Raw genomic sequence first — 18,794 nt, 5'->3', positions numbered from 1 at the left:
ATCAGTTTTTTTTCCCTAGTAAAGGGTTATCAGCTGCCGTTTAAAAACCATACAGTGCTAGTGAAACTTCTCACACATGCTCCACTGGAAGGTCTGAGCATGAAACAAGTCTGCATGGACACCCTTCTAAAAGGAATCCTTGAGGGACAGAGCACCCAGACTGTACCTAATGGCCCTGCCCAAGTACTGCTGAGCAAGTGTCTCTAGGCCAGATCCTGGAGGAATTTGGACGCCTGCCCTCAGAAGAGGGGGAGAGGAAGGGTGTCAGAGCAGTAACCCTGGGGTCCTCTAAGAGACACAGAGAGGAAGGTGGAGGCATTGATGGGCTCCCCAGGAGGCCAGAGCACTGGAGGACAGGCTGTTCCTTTCCAGGAGCAGAGAACAAGCCAAGAAAACTCTTGGCAGAAATCCAGTTGGAGACAGCATCATGGAGCCATGGGACAATGTTTTGGCAGTGAGAACAATGTGGTTTTCATCGTTTTGAGACAGTAACTCAAAAGGACCTCACCTGCTGGGTTGATGGACTCAGTGCAAGCAACATCGGTTGATCGCATGCACCCAGAATGGGGGTGACTATCCTAAGAACATTTATGGGAAAAGAAAGCTGACGGTTTTAGTTTACCATGAGCTCAATCTGAACCAATCATGTCTAAAAAAAAAAAAAAAGAAGAAAGAAAAAAAAAAAACCTCTCATTAAACACCCTGAATAACAAAAAAAAAAACCTCTCATTAAACACCCTGAATAACAAAAACATACTGTATCACCAGGTTCAATTGCAAATAGCATGAAACACTCTATCTAGTTTACACAGAAAGGGACTTCATACAGTGACTTACGTCCTTGCAAAGCTGATGGAATGGCTGTAGAGCAAGCTCAGAGCTAAGCTGCCAGGAATGACTCCCAAATGACAAGCTGCTGCCTTGGTCCTGATTGAAAAGCCAGGTAACGAGGAGGCTGCTGTCTCGCCTGCTGGGACCAGGGCCACCAGACAGCCTGTTCTAACTCCCTCACCTCCCCAGTGCTGGGACCTCTGCTGCGGTTGTCATAGGAAAACCCAACACTTCCTCAATCACACAGAAGCAGTGGAAACAGTTGCACTTAATGTTGTTCACCCTCTCCTTCCACATCTCATGAGACAGGTCTTCTTGGGGAAAGGCAGGCCACGGACTAGAGACAAAGATGCAAGGGAGTGTAGGAAGTGGAAGCTGCGGTTTCCACTGGGGAGCACGGCAGGTCTCTCTGCAGGATCTGTCCCACCCTCTCTTCCCACTTGCACACCTAGGAACACAGAGAAAGCAAACAAACAAACCAAAACACCCAGACACCCATAGCACCACTGAAAGTTTAGTACTCAACAGCTGACCTGCTAACGTCTTGGAAGAAATGCAAGAAACCACTTTATTTTTACTCCTGAACCTTTTCTCTACCCACCTGCTCATCATCAGCACAGAGTTTAATGGCTCTAAAGGAAGACTGCCTAGGTTTGAATCCTGGTCTCGCCATTTATAGCTGTGTGACCTTGAAAAAAGTACTAACCTCTCTGTGCCTTGGTTCCTTTTCTGGGGGGGAGGGAAAGTGAACTGCATAGAAAAAAAAGATAATTGCACCGATCTGCATAAGTGAGTTAATACGTATAAAACTCTTAGCATGGTGCGCAGTATGTAGTAACACTACTTGTTAGCTGTTGCTGTGGCAAATTCTATGTCCATTCAAGACTGGAACTCACAGTCACTAAAGGGTGGGTATTAATGTCGCACTGGTATGAGAGGGTGGTAGCAACAATATTAGCATTGCCATGCAAGGGATGCACATTCTGTGCCGTAAGACAGAGTAGATTGGTGGTTACTAGAGGTTGGGAAAGGGAGGAGGAAGAAAGGATGAAGGGAGAGAAAGAATATGAACGTATTCATCACCACTCAACTGTACACTTAAAAATGGTAAGGATGGTAAATTTAAAAAATTAATAAAAAAATTATTTGGGATTATGTTGTAATTACAAACCAGTTTTGTACAAATCATATCATTATATGAGTCATCCTCATTTTTTCTTTTTTAAAGTTGAGTTTATGGAGAAAACTTATGAGCAGAGACGTGGGAGAGCACATGCAGTCCTGTGAACTGTCATTGTCCCCAGCTCAGGCCAGCTGTGGCTGGACTGCAGGCCCCACAGCCAAAGCTCCAGGCAAAAAGAAAATGTCCCCGTTAAGCTCCACATTTTATGAGGCCACGGAGCAGCTACAGACACATGATTATGTAACAAGTGAAGTTCTTGACCAGGATAGAAGAGGCAGCCCTAAAAATTAAAGGCTGGTGGCACCAGCCGGTTCTGCCAATGATCTAACTCAGACCTGCTGAGCCAGCCCATGGCTCTGCTGCTGAAAGGGAGGGGGAAGTGAGCCATCAGCCATGCAGATCTGCCTCTCCTCAGTTCGTCCCCTCGCTCGTGGGGGAATATTAACTACAAGTTCCTCCATAGGCTCCTGCTGACACCAGGATTAATGGTTTCCGAAGCATTCCATCACATCCGGGAGGGAGGTGCCAATAGGGCCCCCACACTTATGTTGGATGGAAGTGGACATGTCTAACATCATGAACAGTTTGGGCAGAACATATTCATAACCAGAAAAAGAAGAGTTCTTCATCTATCCCCTCTGGCCTTTAACCTCTTCCCCGGGGACAGACGTGGTCGCATCTTTCCAGCTGAGGTCTCTCTCCCCTCTGGGGCTGAGCCAGATGGTCTTTCCTTTCTCCAGGGCGATGACTTCCACAAGGATCCAGGTGCAGCATTTGTCATGGTAAGTGATGTTGGGGGCAGAAGAGGGGGCTAGAAAACAACCCAAAGCAAAGTCAGGATCCAAGTTCATGTCTATTCAGAAATCCTCAATCTAAGCACTATCAACATATGAGCATCATATGACATAACATGAATTTCCATCAATCCAGAGAACAGAGTGTATACAAAAAGGAAAAAGGGAGAGAGAGAAAGAGAGAGAGAAGGAAATTGTTTTATTTATTTATTTATTTATTTATTTATTGAGACGGAGTCTTGCTCTGTTACCCAGGCTGGAGTGCAGTGCTGTGATCTCGGCTCACGGTAACCTCTGTCTCCCGGGTTCAAGCAATTCTCCTGCCTCAGCCACCCGAGTAGCTGGGACTACGGGGGCCCGCCACCATGCCTGGCTAATTTTTGTAGAAAGGGGGTTTCGCCATGTTGGCCAAGCTGGTCTCGAACTCCTGACCTCAAGTGATCCGCCCACCTTGGCCCCCCAAAGTGCTGGGATTATAGACGTGAGCCACCGCGCCCGACAAAATGATTCCTCTTTCAATATGTCCAGCTCAAAAGAAAGGAGAGTAGTAGACTGCTGCTTCTCACGTTCTCTTTGTTCCCCATCTCTGCCTCCTGGGTGCCAAGGAGCTCAGACAGACAAACAGGCAGACAGGGCGAGGCTATGCAGAACTCATAAATAGCTGAAGCCAGTCTGACCAGCGGGCCCTGTATAAGTTGTCACTGGAGACACAAATTACCAAATTTGTCTCAAAGAGAAGCACAAAGGCTAGGCACAGTGGCTCACGCCTGTAATCCCAGCACTTTGGGAGGCCGAGGCAGTCGGATCACCTGAGATCAGGAGTTGGAGACCAGCCTGGCCAACATGGCGAAACCCCGTCTCTACTAAAAATACAAAAATCAGCCAGGTGTGGTGGCGCACCTACTACCAAGTAGTAACCCCAGCTACTTGGGAAGCTGAGGCAGGAGAATCGCTTGAACCTGGGAGGCAGAGGTTGCAGAGAGACTCTACCCTGGGCAACAGAGTGAGACTCTGTCTCAAAAAAAAAAAAAAAGAAAAGCACAAAAATTTGTGTTAACCAACAAGAATGGAAGAAAGCAAACCAGGTTTAAAGAACTGCCTCCCCCAAAAAAGGCTTTTGAGTCAGATTGTTGTCACAGCACATTCCTTCAAATGTTCATGGAACAGATTATTCTCATATTATAAAAACTGTTCCAAAGTGTGGAAAAAGATGGAATACAATCCAATTTATTTTATCAATCTAGCACAGTACTAATAACAAAACATTAAAAAGGACGTAGCAAAAAAAGAATAAATTCATTTCAATAATAGGCTACAAAGATCCTAAATAAATTCTAATTATGTCCTAGCACTCTGAATTTGATGGCTCCTCAAAAGACGTTGACAGCTTTGGTGAGACACAGTGGGCTGCATGTGCTCCTACCATTTGCCACAGCGAGGATGCATGTGTTTCCTCTGGGCCCACTGACACCTGTGAGGGTGGCTGGGATCTTTCCCTAGGGGGCAGCCCACTGGGCAGGGAAACCCCAGCAGCAGGAGGACAGATCTGAGGCTATAGTAGAGTTGTCAAGAGAGTCGAAAAATCACTTGGCTCTTGTAAATAATGCTACAATAAACATGGGAGTGCAGATATCTATGATTTTATACTTATTTCAATTCCTTTGGATATATACCCAGAAGTGGGGTTGCTGGATCCCACGGTAGTTCTGGTTTTAGTTTTTTGAGGAACCTCCATACTCTTTTCCATAGTGGCTGTAGTAATTTACATTCCCACCAACAGTGGGCAAGGGTTCCCATTTCTCCACATCCTCCACAACACTTATCTTTTGTCTTTAGATAAAGAATCAACCTAAGTGTCCATCAGAGGACTGGATTTTTAAAATGTGGTATATATACACAATGGAATACTATTCAGCCATTAAAAAGAAGAACACTTTGTCATTTGCAACAACATGGATGAACCTTGAGGACATTATGTGAAGTAAAATAAGCCAGGCAAAGAAAGACAAATACTGCATGATGTCACTGATATGTGGAATGTGAAAAAGTTGAACTCATAGAAGTAGAGAGTATAATAGTTACTGGGGCTGGAGGAGCAGGGTGGGAATGGGGAGATGTAGGTCAAAGGGTACAAAGTTTCTGTTAGACAGAAGAGGCTTTAGAGATGGATTGCACAGCAGGGTAACTGTAATTAATGATATGGTTTGGCTGTGTCCCCACCCAAATCTCATCTCGAATTGTAGCTCCCACAATTCCCACATGTTGTGGGAGGGACCTGGTGGGAGGTAACTGAATCATGGGGGCAGGTCTTTCCTGTGCTCTTCTCGTGAGAGTGAATAAGTCTCATGAGATCTGATGGTTTTATAAAGGAGAGTTTCCCTGCACAAGCCCTCTTCTCTTGTCTACCACCATGTGAAACGTGCCTTTCACCTTCCGCTATAATTGTGAAGGCCTCCCCAGCCACGTGGAACTATGAGTCCCTTAAACCTCTTTCTTTTGTAAATTGCCCAGTCTCAAGTATGTCTTTATCAGCAGCATGAAAACAGACTAATACAGTTAAACATGTGTTGTAAATTTCAAAATTGCCTAAATGGTAGATTTTAAATGTTCTTACCACATTGATGTGATGGATATGTTCAGTAGTATGATTTAATTATTCCACAATGTATACAGGTACCAAAACATCACATTAGACTCCACAAATATGTACAATTATTATTAAAAATAATTTTTTTTATATAAAGGTCATGCAGAACTAGAACTTTATCTAGAATATTGGGGAACAGCACCTTGGGGAGCTCTGCAGCTCTCCTCAACTAACCCCTTTAGCCCCATGTGCTCCCACAAGATCCCCAGCCTTCATAGGCCTGGCACGCGTGGGCTCCGACATCACACAGCGGGCTCCGACATCCAGGGAGAAAAGAAGGTGACAGCATCGAGGGAACAAAGGAAAGTCCTGGCTCCTCCCTCCCTGCTGTGGCCCCAACATGCTAGAGGGTCTGCCTTCCAGGGAGGGGGTGGCGAGCGGGACTGTCTTCCAGGTCAGAGGTCCCAGCTCCAGCCTGTGCAGAGGAGGGCAAGGAGGTGCGGTTTAAATTGAGTTTGAGACTGAAGCATTGCACTGGGCTGAATTTGAATAACTCAGGGGACCTGGGGTACTACAGGACTGGGATGCGGTTGCAGGTTCGGTGACCTGGCGGGGAGCACTGCCCAATGAACTGGGTGTATTTACCCAATGTTCTCCAAGCATATATTATTTCTATAAATATGGCCAGGCATGGTGGCTCACACCTGTAATCCCAGCGCTTTGGGAAGCTGGGATGGGTGGATCACCTGAGGTCTGGAGTTCGAGACCAGCCTGGCTAACATGGTGAAACCCTGTCTCTACTAAAACTACAAAAAAAAATTAGCCAGGCGTGGTGGCAGGCACCTGTAATCCCAGCTACTCGGAAGGCTGAGGTGGGAGAATTGCTTGAACCCTGGAGGTGGAAGTTGCAATGAGCGGAGATCGTGCCATTGCACTGCAGCCTGAGCGACAGAGCGAGACTCCATCTGAAAAAAATAAATAAAAATAAATAAATAAATAGGAAAAAAGATTGAATCTGAGACTGTGGGCTCTATGGAAAGGAAAAGTTTGCCATTTAAGGAATGTATGAAGAAGGCTGTGCTATTTGACCTAGGGAAGAGGAAAGGGAATTTATCACATATTTAAAAGGGTATCCTTTATAACCATCAACTCCACAAAAACATAAGCTCTAAATAATAATACTTGGGAGAAAGAATAGGCTTATTGTGTGATCTTGAAAATGCCAGGACAAGGGTCTGAGGGCCACTGATTTCTAACCTCAGGGAGGCAGATTTCTGTTCCATATGAGGACAATTTTCCATCATCGCAGGATGAGACAGCATCAGCTGTCTGCCCATGTGCCACACTGGCTGCATTACCACATTCTGGGAAGGAGCCTTAGTGGCCCATACAGCTCCAATGTTCTAGAATTCCTTGCTTGCCAGGGCTAGCCTAGAGCATACTATTTAATGCTGAGTCCAGCCAAGAAGGGGTGGCCAGTAGCTGGTATCATCCATAAATAGTGTGAATCTAAGATTGTCTCACACTCAAATACATGAGGCTGTGTATGCAGCATGGCTCACTGTGGATATGCTGTCCTAAAAATCTTACTCGAGGTGGTAGGGGCAGGTGGAGGATGGGTAGAAGGCAGTGGAACCCAGGCTTGGGAGAGCAAACTTCCCCTTCTTCCTAGGGAGAGGCAGCGGAGCCAGCTAGTGTGCCCATGGCTGGAGCCAGTCCCAAGCCCAGTGGTACTGGGAACGCTGCCCTCTGAAGTCAGTTAAGGACATAGTGCCTCTTGGAGTAGCCCCTGGGCAGAGTTGGATGCCCAAGTATCCTTCCTTCATTAGCACTCAGGAAACAAGTGCTCTAGGCCAACACTCAACGCCTCAACAATCAGCTCTCGGCAAAGCCTGGCCATCTTCCAACAAAAAGACAAGGGACATGGTGGCAATGAGTATGACCTCACTCCCAAGCACCATCTCCCCAGGCTTCCAGCTTTCAAACTTCTCCAAGTAAGTCCTTCACCAGAGGCCACGTTTGCCCAGGTGACACTTGATTGCAAGGGTCACACACAGGGAGAGAGAATGCAACTTTCTCTGCCTCTATTCCTTACAATAAAGTGGTGAGATCATTTCAGGAAGCCAGGAAGTTAGGCTTCACATTTGCCGTGAAAGTGATGAGTTTGGTTAGCCTGATGTTGCCAGAACCTGCTATTCATTCTATGCATTTTCGGCAGCACAGACTTCACTAAAGTGATAAAAGTATTAGATATAGTATCAGAAGAAATTGAGTCACCAGATTCTCTGAGTTAGAGAGATTACCCCTTCAGGCAGCAGTTAGGATGATGTGCCGACTCCTTGACAGGCATGAGAAACCCCGCCCACCCCAGCTGCTGCCCCAGCCTCCCCATCATTCCTCCAGCCACCTGCAACTCCAGTCCTCCAATAAGCCTGTGTCTTTGCTTGGGCCCAGAGGCTCCTCTCCCTCCCTGTTCTTTGAATCATCCTTCTAGAATCCTCCAGTTTTCCCGAACTCCTCCCTGTCCACCCAAGTCACATCTTGCTGCTCGCTGTGTCCTCTCATGATGACCTGGATATGCCTCTTTCACAGCAAGCCAGACACTCCATCACCATTGCCCACCCGCCACTAGGCTGTGTGCACCTTGGGGGTGGGACTTCTGTCTTCTAAACTTTGAGTCTGCAGCACTGTGCCCGGCACAAGCAAGTGCTCAGCCAATGCTGGCTGAATAACTGAATAAAGGAACCACAGCATCCTAGAGGTGTTCCCTTTTTAAAATGCATGCAATGGACAGTACTGTGAAGCCAAAGTGACTGCATTTGGGCAGTGCTTAAAACCTCAATCTCTCTCTCCTTTCTGTAATTCACTGAAGCCCCATACATCAATCAAGGTGGACATGATCATTGTGCACTTTGGTTAATTGTAAAACCGATCAGTTCCAATCAATACCTGGCATTTTACATAAAGTCCACTGGTTTTAAAAGTGTGTGTGAGGTGGTTTCCTGATGGGCAAAGAACTTCAAGGAAATATTTATTGTGCTCACGGATGACATTCTAGCTATTGTCCGTGTTCCTTTTCACGGAGCTGTAAAGATGCCTTTTTACGGTCAGGCCAGCTGACATCTTCCTCATCCACTCCTCTAATGCACACATTCACTGTAGGATCTTTGTATCAATGAGGAATATTCAGCCACGTTCCACAAAGGTTTTTTGAGTGCTTGCTCTGAGCAGGGCGCTGAGTAATGTGATTTGTCTCCAAAGCTTTCAAATCTGCTAAAAATATTCTCCATTTCCCAAGCAGTTGGGACAAACAAAAATTTTGCTCGAGTCTCTCTTCTGGGGCCCACTGAGTAAAAACGCACCTAGAGTTGCCCAGGGAAATAAAACCTCCCTTCATGGACCTTCCAGATCTCCTGAAAGGTTTTGTCTCCAGCTGGCTGGAGAGAGCTTGCTCATTAAATTCAGCACACAATCTCTGTCTCTAAGCAGCTGAGCTTCAGGGCACGCTGCAATCCATCAACCCTAGGAACTTGCCCAAGACCAGTCCCAGAGATGAGACGAAGCGTACATGACCACGGCTCCTCATCCTTCCCTATTCAAAATCCTAAGGAGCCTCCAACGTAGAGGGAACAACATCTGGTTTCTTCATCTCCAAGTGGGGATAACATTGCCTTACCTCCCAGAAACGTTATGAAAGTTAAAGATAATCTATTTCAGTTGTCTAGCATAGTGCAAAGTATCTAGTAGATGTCCCAAAACAGGCTCATATATTTGCTTTTTTTTGAAACAGAGTCTCGCTCTGTCTTCTAGGCTGGAGTGCAGTGGCGCAATCTCGGCTCACTGCAAACTCCACCTCCTGGGTTCACGCCATTCTCCTGCCTCAGCCTCCGGAGTAGCTGGGACTACAGGTGACCACCACCACATCCGGCTAATTTTGTTTTTGTATTTTTAGTAGAGGCGGGGTTTCACCATGTTAGCCAGGATGGTCTCGATCTTCTGACCAGTGATCTGCCTGCCTCAGCCTCCCAAAGTGCTGGGATTATAGGCATGAGCCACCACGCCTGGCCATCTATTTGCATTTTTTCTAGCCAAATAGGACACCCTGGCTACTCTGTGGATGTGGCAGAAGAGATAGAGAAGAGGGAACAGGGAGGCAAGGAGCACGTTAGAAGGAGACACCACTGGCCTCAGTGACAGGCCAGGCATGGTGGGGAGGGAAAACTAAGAGTCAATGATGGTGCCAAGGCTTCTAGCCCAGTGACCATGTGGTGATGACATCATGGACTATGGCCTGGGGAGAGGCAGATTTGCTTTGAGAGCTCTTTGCTGTGGTTTTTATCCTATTCCACCCCTTCTTCACTCACCAAACTCTGCTCCCCGTACAGCACCAGTGCTTCCCCCTCCAGGCAGCCTTCCTTGGGATCAGAGGGAGAAGCAATCCCTCTCTCCTTTCATGTTTTGTTTGTCACATCATTCCATAATCATGGACTCCCTTCCCTCTCCATTAGGTAGGAGTGATTCCCCCAGGTGCCTGGGACAAACAGACAGAAGACAAATGGGGCTGAAAAATCATGAATGAACAAATCCCACCCATCGACACCCCAGCAGGAAACAGAATCCAATACAGGAGGTTCAAATGCAGAGAGTTTCAGAGGTGTGGGCAGGATAGAAGGATCAGAGGCACGCCCAGAGACACACACCTGAGTCCATGAACTTGCTAGTGTGCCGATGGTCCTGGCTGCCAAGGGATGGCTTGGACATACTACGCACACAAGGTGGAAGGGGCCACCACTAGCAAACGTTGAGTAGAACACTGTAGAGATTAGAGGAGGGGGGTGAGTGTGAGAGGCTCAGAGGTGGAATGAACGCACCTAAATGCATCACTTGAATGTGGGAGGGGGGACGACTATGATGGCACCAACGACCAAGGCAGCAAGCACAGAGGAGGATGGGATGGCATCCAGAGTGAGAGCGGAGTGAGGCGCCTGCATTTCCTCCAGGCAACGCATTCGGGAGGCAGATGGCTTCTATGCCAGAGGCCCGGGCTAGGAGACAATCCTGGAGGCAGCAGGGGATGGGTGGCAGGGGATCTTCCAGGGAAAGCCCAGACAGGCATGAGCAATGAAAAATGAGGAGAATCCCTGAGCACACCTTTAAAAGAAGGCAAGGCGTGCCACAGGGCGTTGAGCAGAACAACTGGAGAGAGGGAGCACGAAAAAGTCAAAGGAGGAAGTGGTCAGTAGCATGAAATGTTCCTGAAAGAACAAGTGGCGTGAGGAGGATGGGGGCAGAAGGGACATCCCATGCAGGCCTCAGGAGGCTATTGGCTCCATTGCAGGATATATAGAGGCAGGCACCCGACTCTGGTGAGTGACAGTGAGACTGGCCGTAACTGCAGTGCTGGGATAGGCAGGATCGGGAACCAAGATGTGCATCCGTGAGGGATGTGTTAGTAAATTCTACTGTGGAGGAATCTGTAAATCAATGGAACAATGTGTAGACAGACATTAACTATAATGAAGTAGGTCTATATATACCATACAGAAAGAACTCATTACATGAAAAGACAAATTGCAGGACAAATGGATATAATATATGGATATGATCCAAATATGCCTAATGTAGAGAGATAGATACAAGAGGTGTACCAAAATTCATTGAGCCACATGCTGAATAGCCAATAGTTTAAAAAAAAAAAAAAATATATATATATATATATAACTGCAAAAAAGATCCAAACCAAATATTGCCATGGAGAAGGAAATTTTGGGATCCAAAAATAAATCTCAAAGCCACTAAAAATTAATTATAGTTACTTTTTTGTTATTAAAAATTTAATAGGCCAGGCGTGGTAGCTCACGCCTATATTCCCAGCACTTTGGGAGGCTGAGGCAGATGGATCACGAGGTCAGGAGATCGAGACCATCCTGGCTAACACGGTGAAACTCCGTCTCTACTAAAAATACAAAAAAATCAGCCAGGCGTGGTGGCAGGAGCCTGTAGTCCCAGCTACTCGGGAGGCTGAGGCAGGAGAATGGCGTGAACCCGGGAGGTGGAGTTTGCAGTGAGCCGAGATGGTGCCACTGCACTCCAACCTGGGCGACAGAGCGAGACTCCGTCTCAAAAAAATAAATAAATAAATAAATAATAACTAAATTGTAAAAGTCTGACATTATACATTATGGGGAAAGAATTATTAATATACACACACTAAAGCTAGTAGGAAGGCAGTTTCATTTTTGTCTAATTTCACCAGGATGGGGTGCTGCTAATGGTGAAATCGACACGGAGTGATTTAGTCCCTTTTTGTCTTTAATAGTAACTGTCTGCAGAAAAGATACATCTCCTCCTCTGTGGCTGTGGTAGGTTGCATTACAGTGCCTTCTTCCCATCCTCTCCCTTTGCCTTATGACTCGGCAGGACCCCCTCTAGATTGCCCTCTCCCTCAGCCCGATTGATTGAGCTGGACCATGTAAGCTTCATCAGCCAATGGCCTGTTAGCAGACATAACATGATCAGAAATTTAAATGTATTTGAGTGATTTGGCTTGGCCTAGAGGCGTCTGCCACTTGCCATGAAAAGAACTTGTCCCACATACCCACTGGTCCCAGAACGATGGAGACATATAGAGCATACCTGAACTCGACCTGAAGGCTGGGGTTCACAGCGCCCGGCAAAGTCAGGGTGAGCCTGGCTAAAATCAGCTGAACCAAAGCTGTCTTGCAGACCTGTGAACAAAAACAGGAAGTGAGGGTTGTGGTAAACCACTAAGACGCTGGTATTGTTCACTTTACATCATTATTGTAGCAATTGTTGACTAATAACATGGCAATATACAAAACACTTCCAGGAAGATTAGAATTATGATATAAATTATTTTCTACCGTTTTGCCTTTTATTATTTAAACTTTTACAAACATTTGTGTTGCAAAAATAATACGTTCTTTGTAAAGTTACCCTAGACTGTCTTAATATTTGAATTGACTGTTGATCTGTTTTCCTGCTTATTTAACTATCTGAACATTCTTTTTTTATTATTTTTATTTATTTTATTTTTTTTTGAGACGGAGTCTTGCTCTGTTGCCCAGGCTGGAGTGCAGTGGTGTGATCTCGGCTCACTGAAAGCTCCACCTCCCAGATTCACACCATTCTCCTGCCTCAGCCTCCCAAGTAGCTGGGACTACAGGTGCCTGCCACCACGCCTGGCTAATTTTTTGTAGTTTTAGTAGAGACAGGGTTTCACCATGTTAGCCAGGATGGTCTTGATCTCCTGACCTTGTGATCCACCCGCCTCAGCCTCTCAAAGTGCTGGGGTTACAGGCGTGAGCCACCGTGCCCGGCCTGAACATTCTAGTTTTGTACATAAGATGAGTAGCATCCACAATCATTAGTTGTTGCAACAATTTGTCTCACAACAAATAAATACACATTTATGCTTCAGTTGATTAACAATTCAATGTGTGAAACACAAAAGAGATCTTTACTCCAAATGACATATAAATACCTCCTACACTTAAAGTAACTATTTTTGCATCAGCCCCAAATCTCAATGACATGTCATGTTCATAATGTGGACATTATCATCCTGATTAGATATGCGGATGATTTCCACAAACACACAATTATTGATCAAGGGCAAGCTCAAGAATGCCAGAACTTACATCAACGTAGGCATAAAACTAAGGCCAGGGCAGATTCTAATTCCACTTCTTGGCTTCAAAACCTTCAGCAGCTCCCCACTAAGAAATACAGGTCAAACTTGCAAACAATTCACTCACTGGCCTCAGTCTCTTCCCTTCACAGCTCTTTAGGTCTCAGACACAAGGAAATCACCCTATCTTATTAGGGTGTACCTCGTGTCTCAGTAACTTTGTACTGCTGTTCCCTAAAGCCTAGGAGGCCCTTCCCTTCGCCCATTCCTTTGAGCCCCAATTCTTTCCAAATGCTCAAGTTGTAAGGGAAGTGCTCCTGCGGAACTCACAGGACGACCTTTACTTCTCTATTGTTATCTTCATCTCACTACATGGCAACTGTTTGCTAACACATCAATCTCCCCCTCTGAGTTGTGAAGGGCCTGGACTTTGGGGCCAGGACTGTATCATCTTTACAGGCCCAAGACCTAGCACAGTGCCTAGTGGTGGATACATGTTAAGTGGAAAGGTAATGGGGTGGATGCATAGACAATCAAGTGGATGGATCTTTTCTCATAGACACCTCCAATATTTTTAGAATAAGTACAAATAAAGAAAATATAGCAAGATGACAATGATAATAGTAAACCAGCATTTGGACAAGCATCCTCTGTGCAATGCGGGATGGTGGGGAGGCAATTCCCAACCTCCCCCATCTTTTTGGCATGAAATCACAGTTTTTTCAGATTCCCTGCAACTGGCAGAGGTCACCTATAGGAGTCTGCTTGCCAAGATTTATCCCTGGTAGCACAGGGGATGCCAATTCATGTATGCAGCCCACTCATCAGTCCTCCCTGCCTCTAGGAGTGTTCCTGACATCCCTGCTGGCCCTGCCTGTCTCCTGACTCTCCTCTTTCTCAGAAGGTCACCTATGCTGGCCTGAGCTCGTCATGACAACAGTCTTAGGTGCCATCATTCACCTTTGGAGGTAAATCATGCTGCCTACTTGGGCAGGCCCAGGTCTAGCTTAACAGATGCGGAGTTCCACCACCCTTGTCCAGTAGATTTTTTTGAGGCTTTTCGGACATCTAAGTCCTTTGTCAAATGGAAACCTATTGTGCAAAACAGATACAAGATGTGGCTGTGGTTGAAGCTGAGTTGAGTCGCACAAATCCTCCGGCTCCAAGGCCACCCAACCCTGAGACATCTCCGCCAGGCTGCATGGCTCTATGGCACATGGTCTACAATCCACTGCCCTCATCTCTAGCACTGGGCTTGCACCTTGACATGCCCCCCACCGCTCATCCTCTGCAAATGTGCAGGTACCCTTCCTGCTGTTCCAGACCCCCTATAAAACCAGTGTCCTACACTGAACGCCAGTAACTGAACTGAGTCCCTGAGGCCCCACATGCTTCTAGCAGACCTCTCTCTCTTCATAACACAAGGATTCTATTGTGAACAGAGAGATCTCCCAGAAATACAAGGCAGTTCGAAGCCACCTGCTGCCAAGTCCTTCCCCACCTGATTGCAAGATTCTTCCTATTTTACTTTTACTGCTTTGACTCACTCAAAACCTGACATTTCTTGAGAGAATACCCCCTCTCGATCCCATTCCTTGTCATCTGGATGGGGCTGACTCCATCTCTCCCCATCTCAACAGGTAGACATCCAACCGGGGCCAGATCTACCACAGCATTCATCCCTGTGGACACTGTGATTGGGTCACCGATGGACAAATGGTCCAACCCACGCAAATGAGATTCAATCCTGGTATCTTTGCCAGACCTTTCTTTCAACTAATGTTACTAAACTACATAAAACAAGCCACCACTGCTGGTAGCTACCGGACCGTCGTGTGGGGAAAGCCTGTCCAAACACAGGGCCACACAGAGGAGAGAGGAAAGAGATAGAGATATGTTCTGGTGCATTTGATCGTCCATATCCAATCATGCCTGATGCTGGCCCACCCACGGCCTCTCAGTAATATGAGACAACATTACTTTGCTTGAACCAGTTTGAGGTGGGGTCGAATACAATCCTCTAGCAGCTGAACTGTCCCTGACCCTGCTTTGCCCCTTAGAATATATGTTGGACAACTGCCCATTCTTGCCCAGGCAGCTTGGTGTCCCCAGCATCCTTCCTGCTGTCCCAGATCCCCTCTAAAACCAGTGTCCTACACTGCACCCCCAATAACTTAGCTAAGTCCTACAGGCCCCATATATTTCCTGCGGTCCACTCTTTTCAAGACACTAGGGCCCTATTGTGAATGGAAGAATCACCCAGAACTACAATGCAACGCGAAGCCACCTGGACCTAGGCCTGTTGCAACATCCAGCATCTCCTCTGCCCTTTAATCCTCCGTGGGCTATTGTCAAAGGTAGCCGAGGCCTTCCTCTGTCCAGGTTTCTCTTGCAATCAACAATGCCACCTCTTCTAGCTCTTACTTCAGTATAATTTGCCTTTGATGACTTAAAGAAAAATGAAACAATCCATTAAATAGCAAATACCAGTCTCCTTTCAATATGCTTCTTTTCAGTGCCTAATGCACGGGCCCGCCTGTAAGCTACACCTATCACTACAGAGTAAAATCATCAGAGTCTGAGCTGATGGGAGCATTTAAACTGATCAGAAAAGCAATTGATTGTTGACATGCTGCTGGCTCCTTGGTTTAGGATGTCAACAGTTCATCAATGCCTCTTTCTGTGTGTTTGACAACTTGACTCCTTTTCTGCTCCAGACAGAACAAGTAGAGTTCCAGCCATGGGAAGGAAAGAGTTTGACTATTTGGCACATGGAGCAGATTTTCACATAAAATACACTTTTCCCTCCGAATATATTTGTTTCCTTCAAATAATCTGGGTCCCAATGGCCCAATAGGTAGTCACCATGATCTCCTAACTTAGGTATCCATTCACCTCACAAATACCCACTCTAATATCAAAGACAGAGTTTAAACTTCCTTCCCTCTACCAAAAAAACTGTGTCCCTGCTTGCAAGATGCTCAAAGCAAGATTTTCACACAAATCCAAGGGTTGACTCTCAAAGTGAAACAGAGTTTCTCACCTGGTTTCAAAGGATTTAGCTCTCAATGTCATCAGGGCACTGGATGGGAGAAATTTTACATGCAAACTCTGTTGACTAGATTAGGCCTGGTATCCACTTACCTGTAATCTCCACAGGCAATCTCATTCACGTTGGAATTCATTTCTACCCTAATGCTATTTCCCAGGTCTGGATATATGTCTGATGTGACAATGTCTTTGAGCCCAAACCTGGAGCTAGGAGCTCCCTTCCTTTAGGATATTACCAGGTAGCCTGCAGACACCTCAATCTAAATGTGTCCAAAACTGAACTCAGTATCTTCCCAGAAAATCTGATTATCCAACTATATCTCCTCTCTCGGTCTATTTTTTTTATTTTTTTATTTTTATTTTTTGAGATGGAGTTTCACTCTTGTTGCCCAGGCTGGAGTACAATGGCGCAATCTCAGCTCACTGCAAACTCCGCCTCCCAGGTTCAAGAGATTCTCCTGCCTCAGCCTCCCGAGTAGCTGAGATTACAGGTGCCCGCCGGCACACTCAGCTAACTTTTTGTATTTTTAGTAGAGACAGGGTTTCACCATGTTGGCCAGGCTGGTCTTGAACTCTGGACCTCAGGTGATCCGCCCACCTCGGCCTCCCAAAATGCTGGGATTACAGGCGTGAGCCACCTAGCCCGGCCCTCTCAGTCTATTGGATCACCCATGTGCTCATGCCTCATTCATGAAAATTATTCCCATCTCTTCCTAGAGCTGACTGCCCCCAAGGCCTGTTGACACTACATGCTTGGCTTCTCCTTGCCTGCCTTTCATCTTCATCAGTGCAGCAGCTTTGGCAGGGCTGAAATGACAGCCTACTAGCTGATATCCCATTTCCCTCCAATCCACTTTGCCACTATACCCAGCATGACCTTCTCTAAGACTCAAATCCAACCCTGAGCTGCTTCAGAATCCTGTGCTGCTGCCAGATAGATCTGCCTGCAGTTACCAAGACATTCCTGCTGCTTCCTGGCGCTCCTTCAGGCTGTCTGCTCCCCAGAAGGGCCACCCTCCCTGACACCTTTCCCTTCCCTCAGTGTTGACCATTGCATCATTGTATCTTCTATGTCGCCTGTAACTTGACCATTCCTCTAATATTGCACTCTGCATATGCCTGACAGTTTCTCAGCTCTGGTTCAGGCACTTAAAAACGTGCACGCCATGTTTTCTCCCCAGCTGAATCCCCAGCATCTAATCAGCATTCAGAAAATCTCTGCAGACTAAAGATCAGGAGAATTTCTGTCTCATCAATAATGTTTCCCTTATTCCTGGGATGACCCCCAAATTGACCTCAGAATGCAGCTGGTCTTGGTGCATAGACCCCTGGGAACAAGAACCCATACGGCGGTTCAGATTCCTGGGCTAAAGGAAGATGCCTCAAAAGTTTGCAGCAGGGAATTTGCCCTTTAAGGGGGAAGAAAAGATGATGCAAGCTCCCTCCCTACCCACGACAACTGAGAGTGCCCCCAGAAAACTCTCTCTGCCCCCCTATGCATTTTCACTCGTTGCCTAGGAGTCCGGCTTGGTATTTATGAGTGTAAGGACTGCTGCTATCACAGGCCATTTAACCTTCAAAGACAGCATACTGCTTTTGAGAAGAGTGGCCTTTTTCCTTCTATTTCATTAGCCAGGAGCATTTTATGGTTTAATGCTTGCTGTTCTTCTCAGATGCAGAAATGTTAGTGGCTCCTTACTGTGAAGGCCTTTCTCATTCCCTGAGGGTCATCTCACCTGGAAGTAATCTACAGGACACTGAGTTCAAGATCCTCAGCTTGACCTCTGGTAAAACCAGCAGGAGGTGGCCCTCCAGCCCCAGAGGCCCCAGCTCCTTCACAATAAATTCCAAACTACCATGTGATATTTTATCCTAAGGTATCATAACACACATATCTTGTGTTATGGTATTTATATTTTCAAATGAGTGCATTCATCACAAACATCACTGCACAGCCATCAGTCTCAACTCACAGCCCTGGAATCCCATGGCCAGCAGCAGGTCCAGAGTCAGGTGGTCAGACAAAGCTGCAGGGAGACCAAGGCAGGAATAGAACCATCCACTCCATCAACCAGTCCTTGCTGCTTTGTGCCAACTCCTACTGTGTGCCAGGCACTGCAGGTTCAGTGGCAGACAAGACGGATAGTCCCTGCCCAAAGAGTGCTCATCTATACACAGCGCAAGAAAGTCTGTGAAGTGCGTTGAAGCCAAGAGGAGCCTGGTTTTCATGCAAGGGGCAAGCAGAAGTCATCGAGGGCTTTTGGCTAGAAATTGAGTTGTTGGCCAGGAGTGGTGGTTCACGCCTGTAATCCCAGCATTTTGGGAGGCCGAGGTGGGTGGATCACAACGTCAGGAGTTCGAGACCAGCCTGACCAACATGGTAAAACCCCGTCTCTACTAAAAATACAAAAATTAGCCAGGTGTAATGGCACGTGCCTGTGATCCCAGCTACCCAGGAGGCTGAGGCACGAGAATCTCTTGAAGGCAGGAGAATCGCTTGAACCCAGGAGGTGGAGGTTGCAGTGAGCCAAGATCACGCCACTACACTCCAGCCTGGGCGACAGAGAAAGACGCCATCTAAAAAAAAGAAAAAAGAAAAAAAAAGAAATTGAGTTCTCTGGTTTGCATTTTGAATGGGCCATCTGGCAGTTAAGAATGGATTGTTGGAGAGTGACAGGAGATGCAGCAGATTAATCA

General features: G+C 46.5%; 1 protein-coding gene across 9 annotated transcripts in view; it reads right to left on the bottom strand.

Moving 5' to 3' along the window:
• Positions 1 to 1,329: 1,329 nt before the first annotated feature.
• The window catches only part of LOC107130326 (uncharacterized), a 61,631-nt gene continuing 44,166 nt past the window's right edge, over positions 1,330 to 18,794 (bottom strand). For 2 of the 9 annotated variants that reach the window (XM_073996800.1, XM_045396021.3), the window contains 4 exons: positions 12,032 to 12,123; positions 10,096 to 10,208; positions 9,760 to 9,926; positions 1,977 to 2,825 (listed from right to left, as the gene is read on the bottom strand). Coding sequence is in view for 5 of the 9 variants with exons in the window: in XM_045396021.3 (XP_045251956.3) it covers positions 10,187 to 10,208; positions 12,032 to 12,123 (114 nt within the window). In the remaining 4 variants the exon portion in view is untranslated. Of the gene's footprint in view, positions 2,826 to 6,230; positions 6,361 to 9,759; positions 9,927 to 10,095; positions 10,209 to 10,711; positions 10,870 to 12,031; positions 12,124 to 18,794 lie in introns of those variants that run through there. The other 7 variants (XM_073996801.1, XM_045396017.3, XM_045396018.3 and 4 more) reach the window with 6 other exon arrangements.

This window comes from Macaca fascicularis, chromosome 7, assembly GCF_037993035.2.
Source record: "Macaca fascicularis isolate 582-1 chromosome 7, T2T-MFA8v1.1".
NCBI lineage: Eukaryota > Metazoa > Chordata > Mammalia > Primates > Cercopithecidae > Macaca > Macaca fascicularis.
This window is presented reverse-complemented; position numbering and strand designations above follow the sequence as displayed.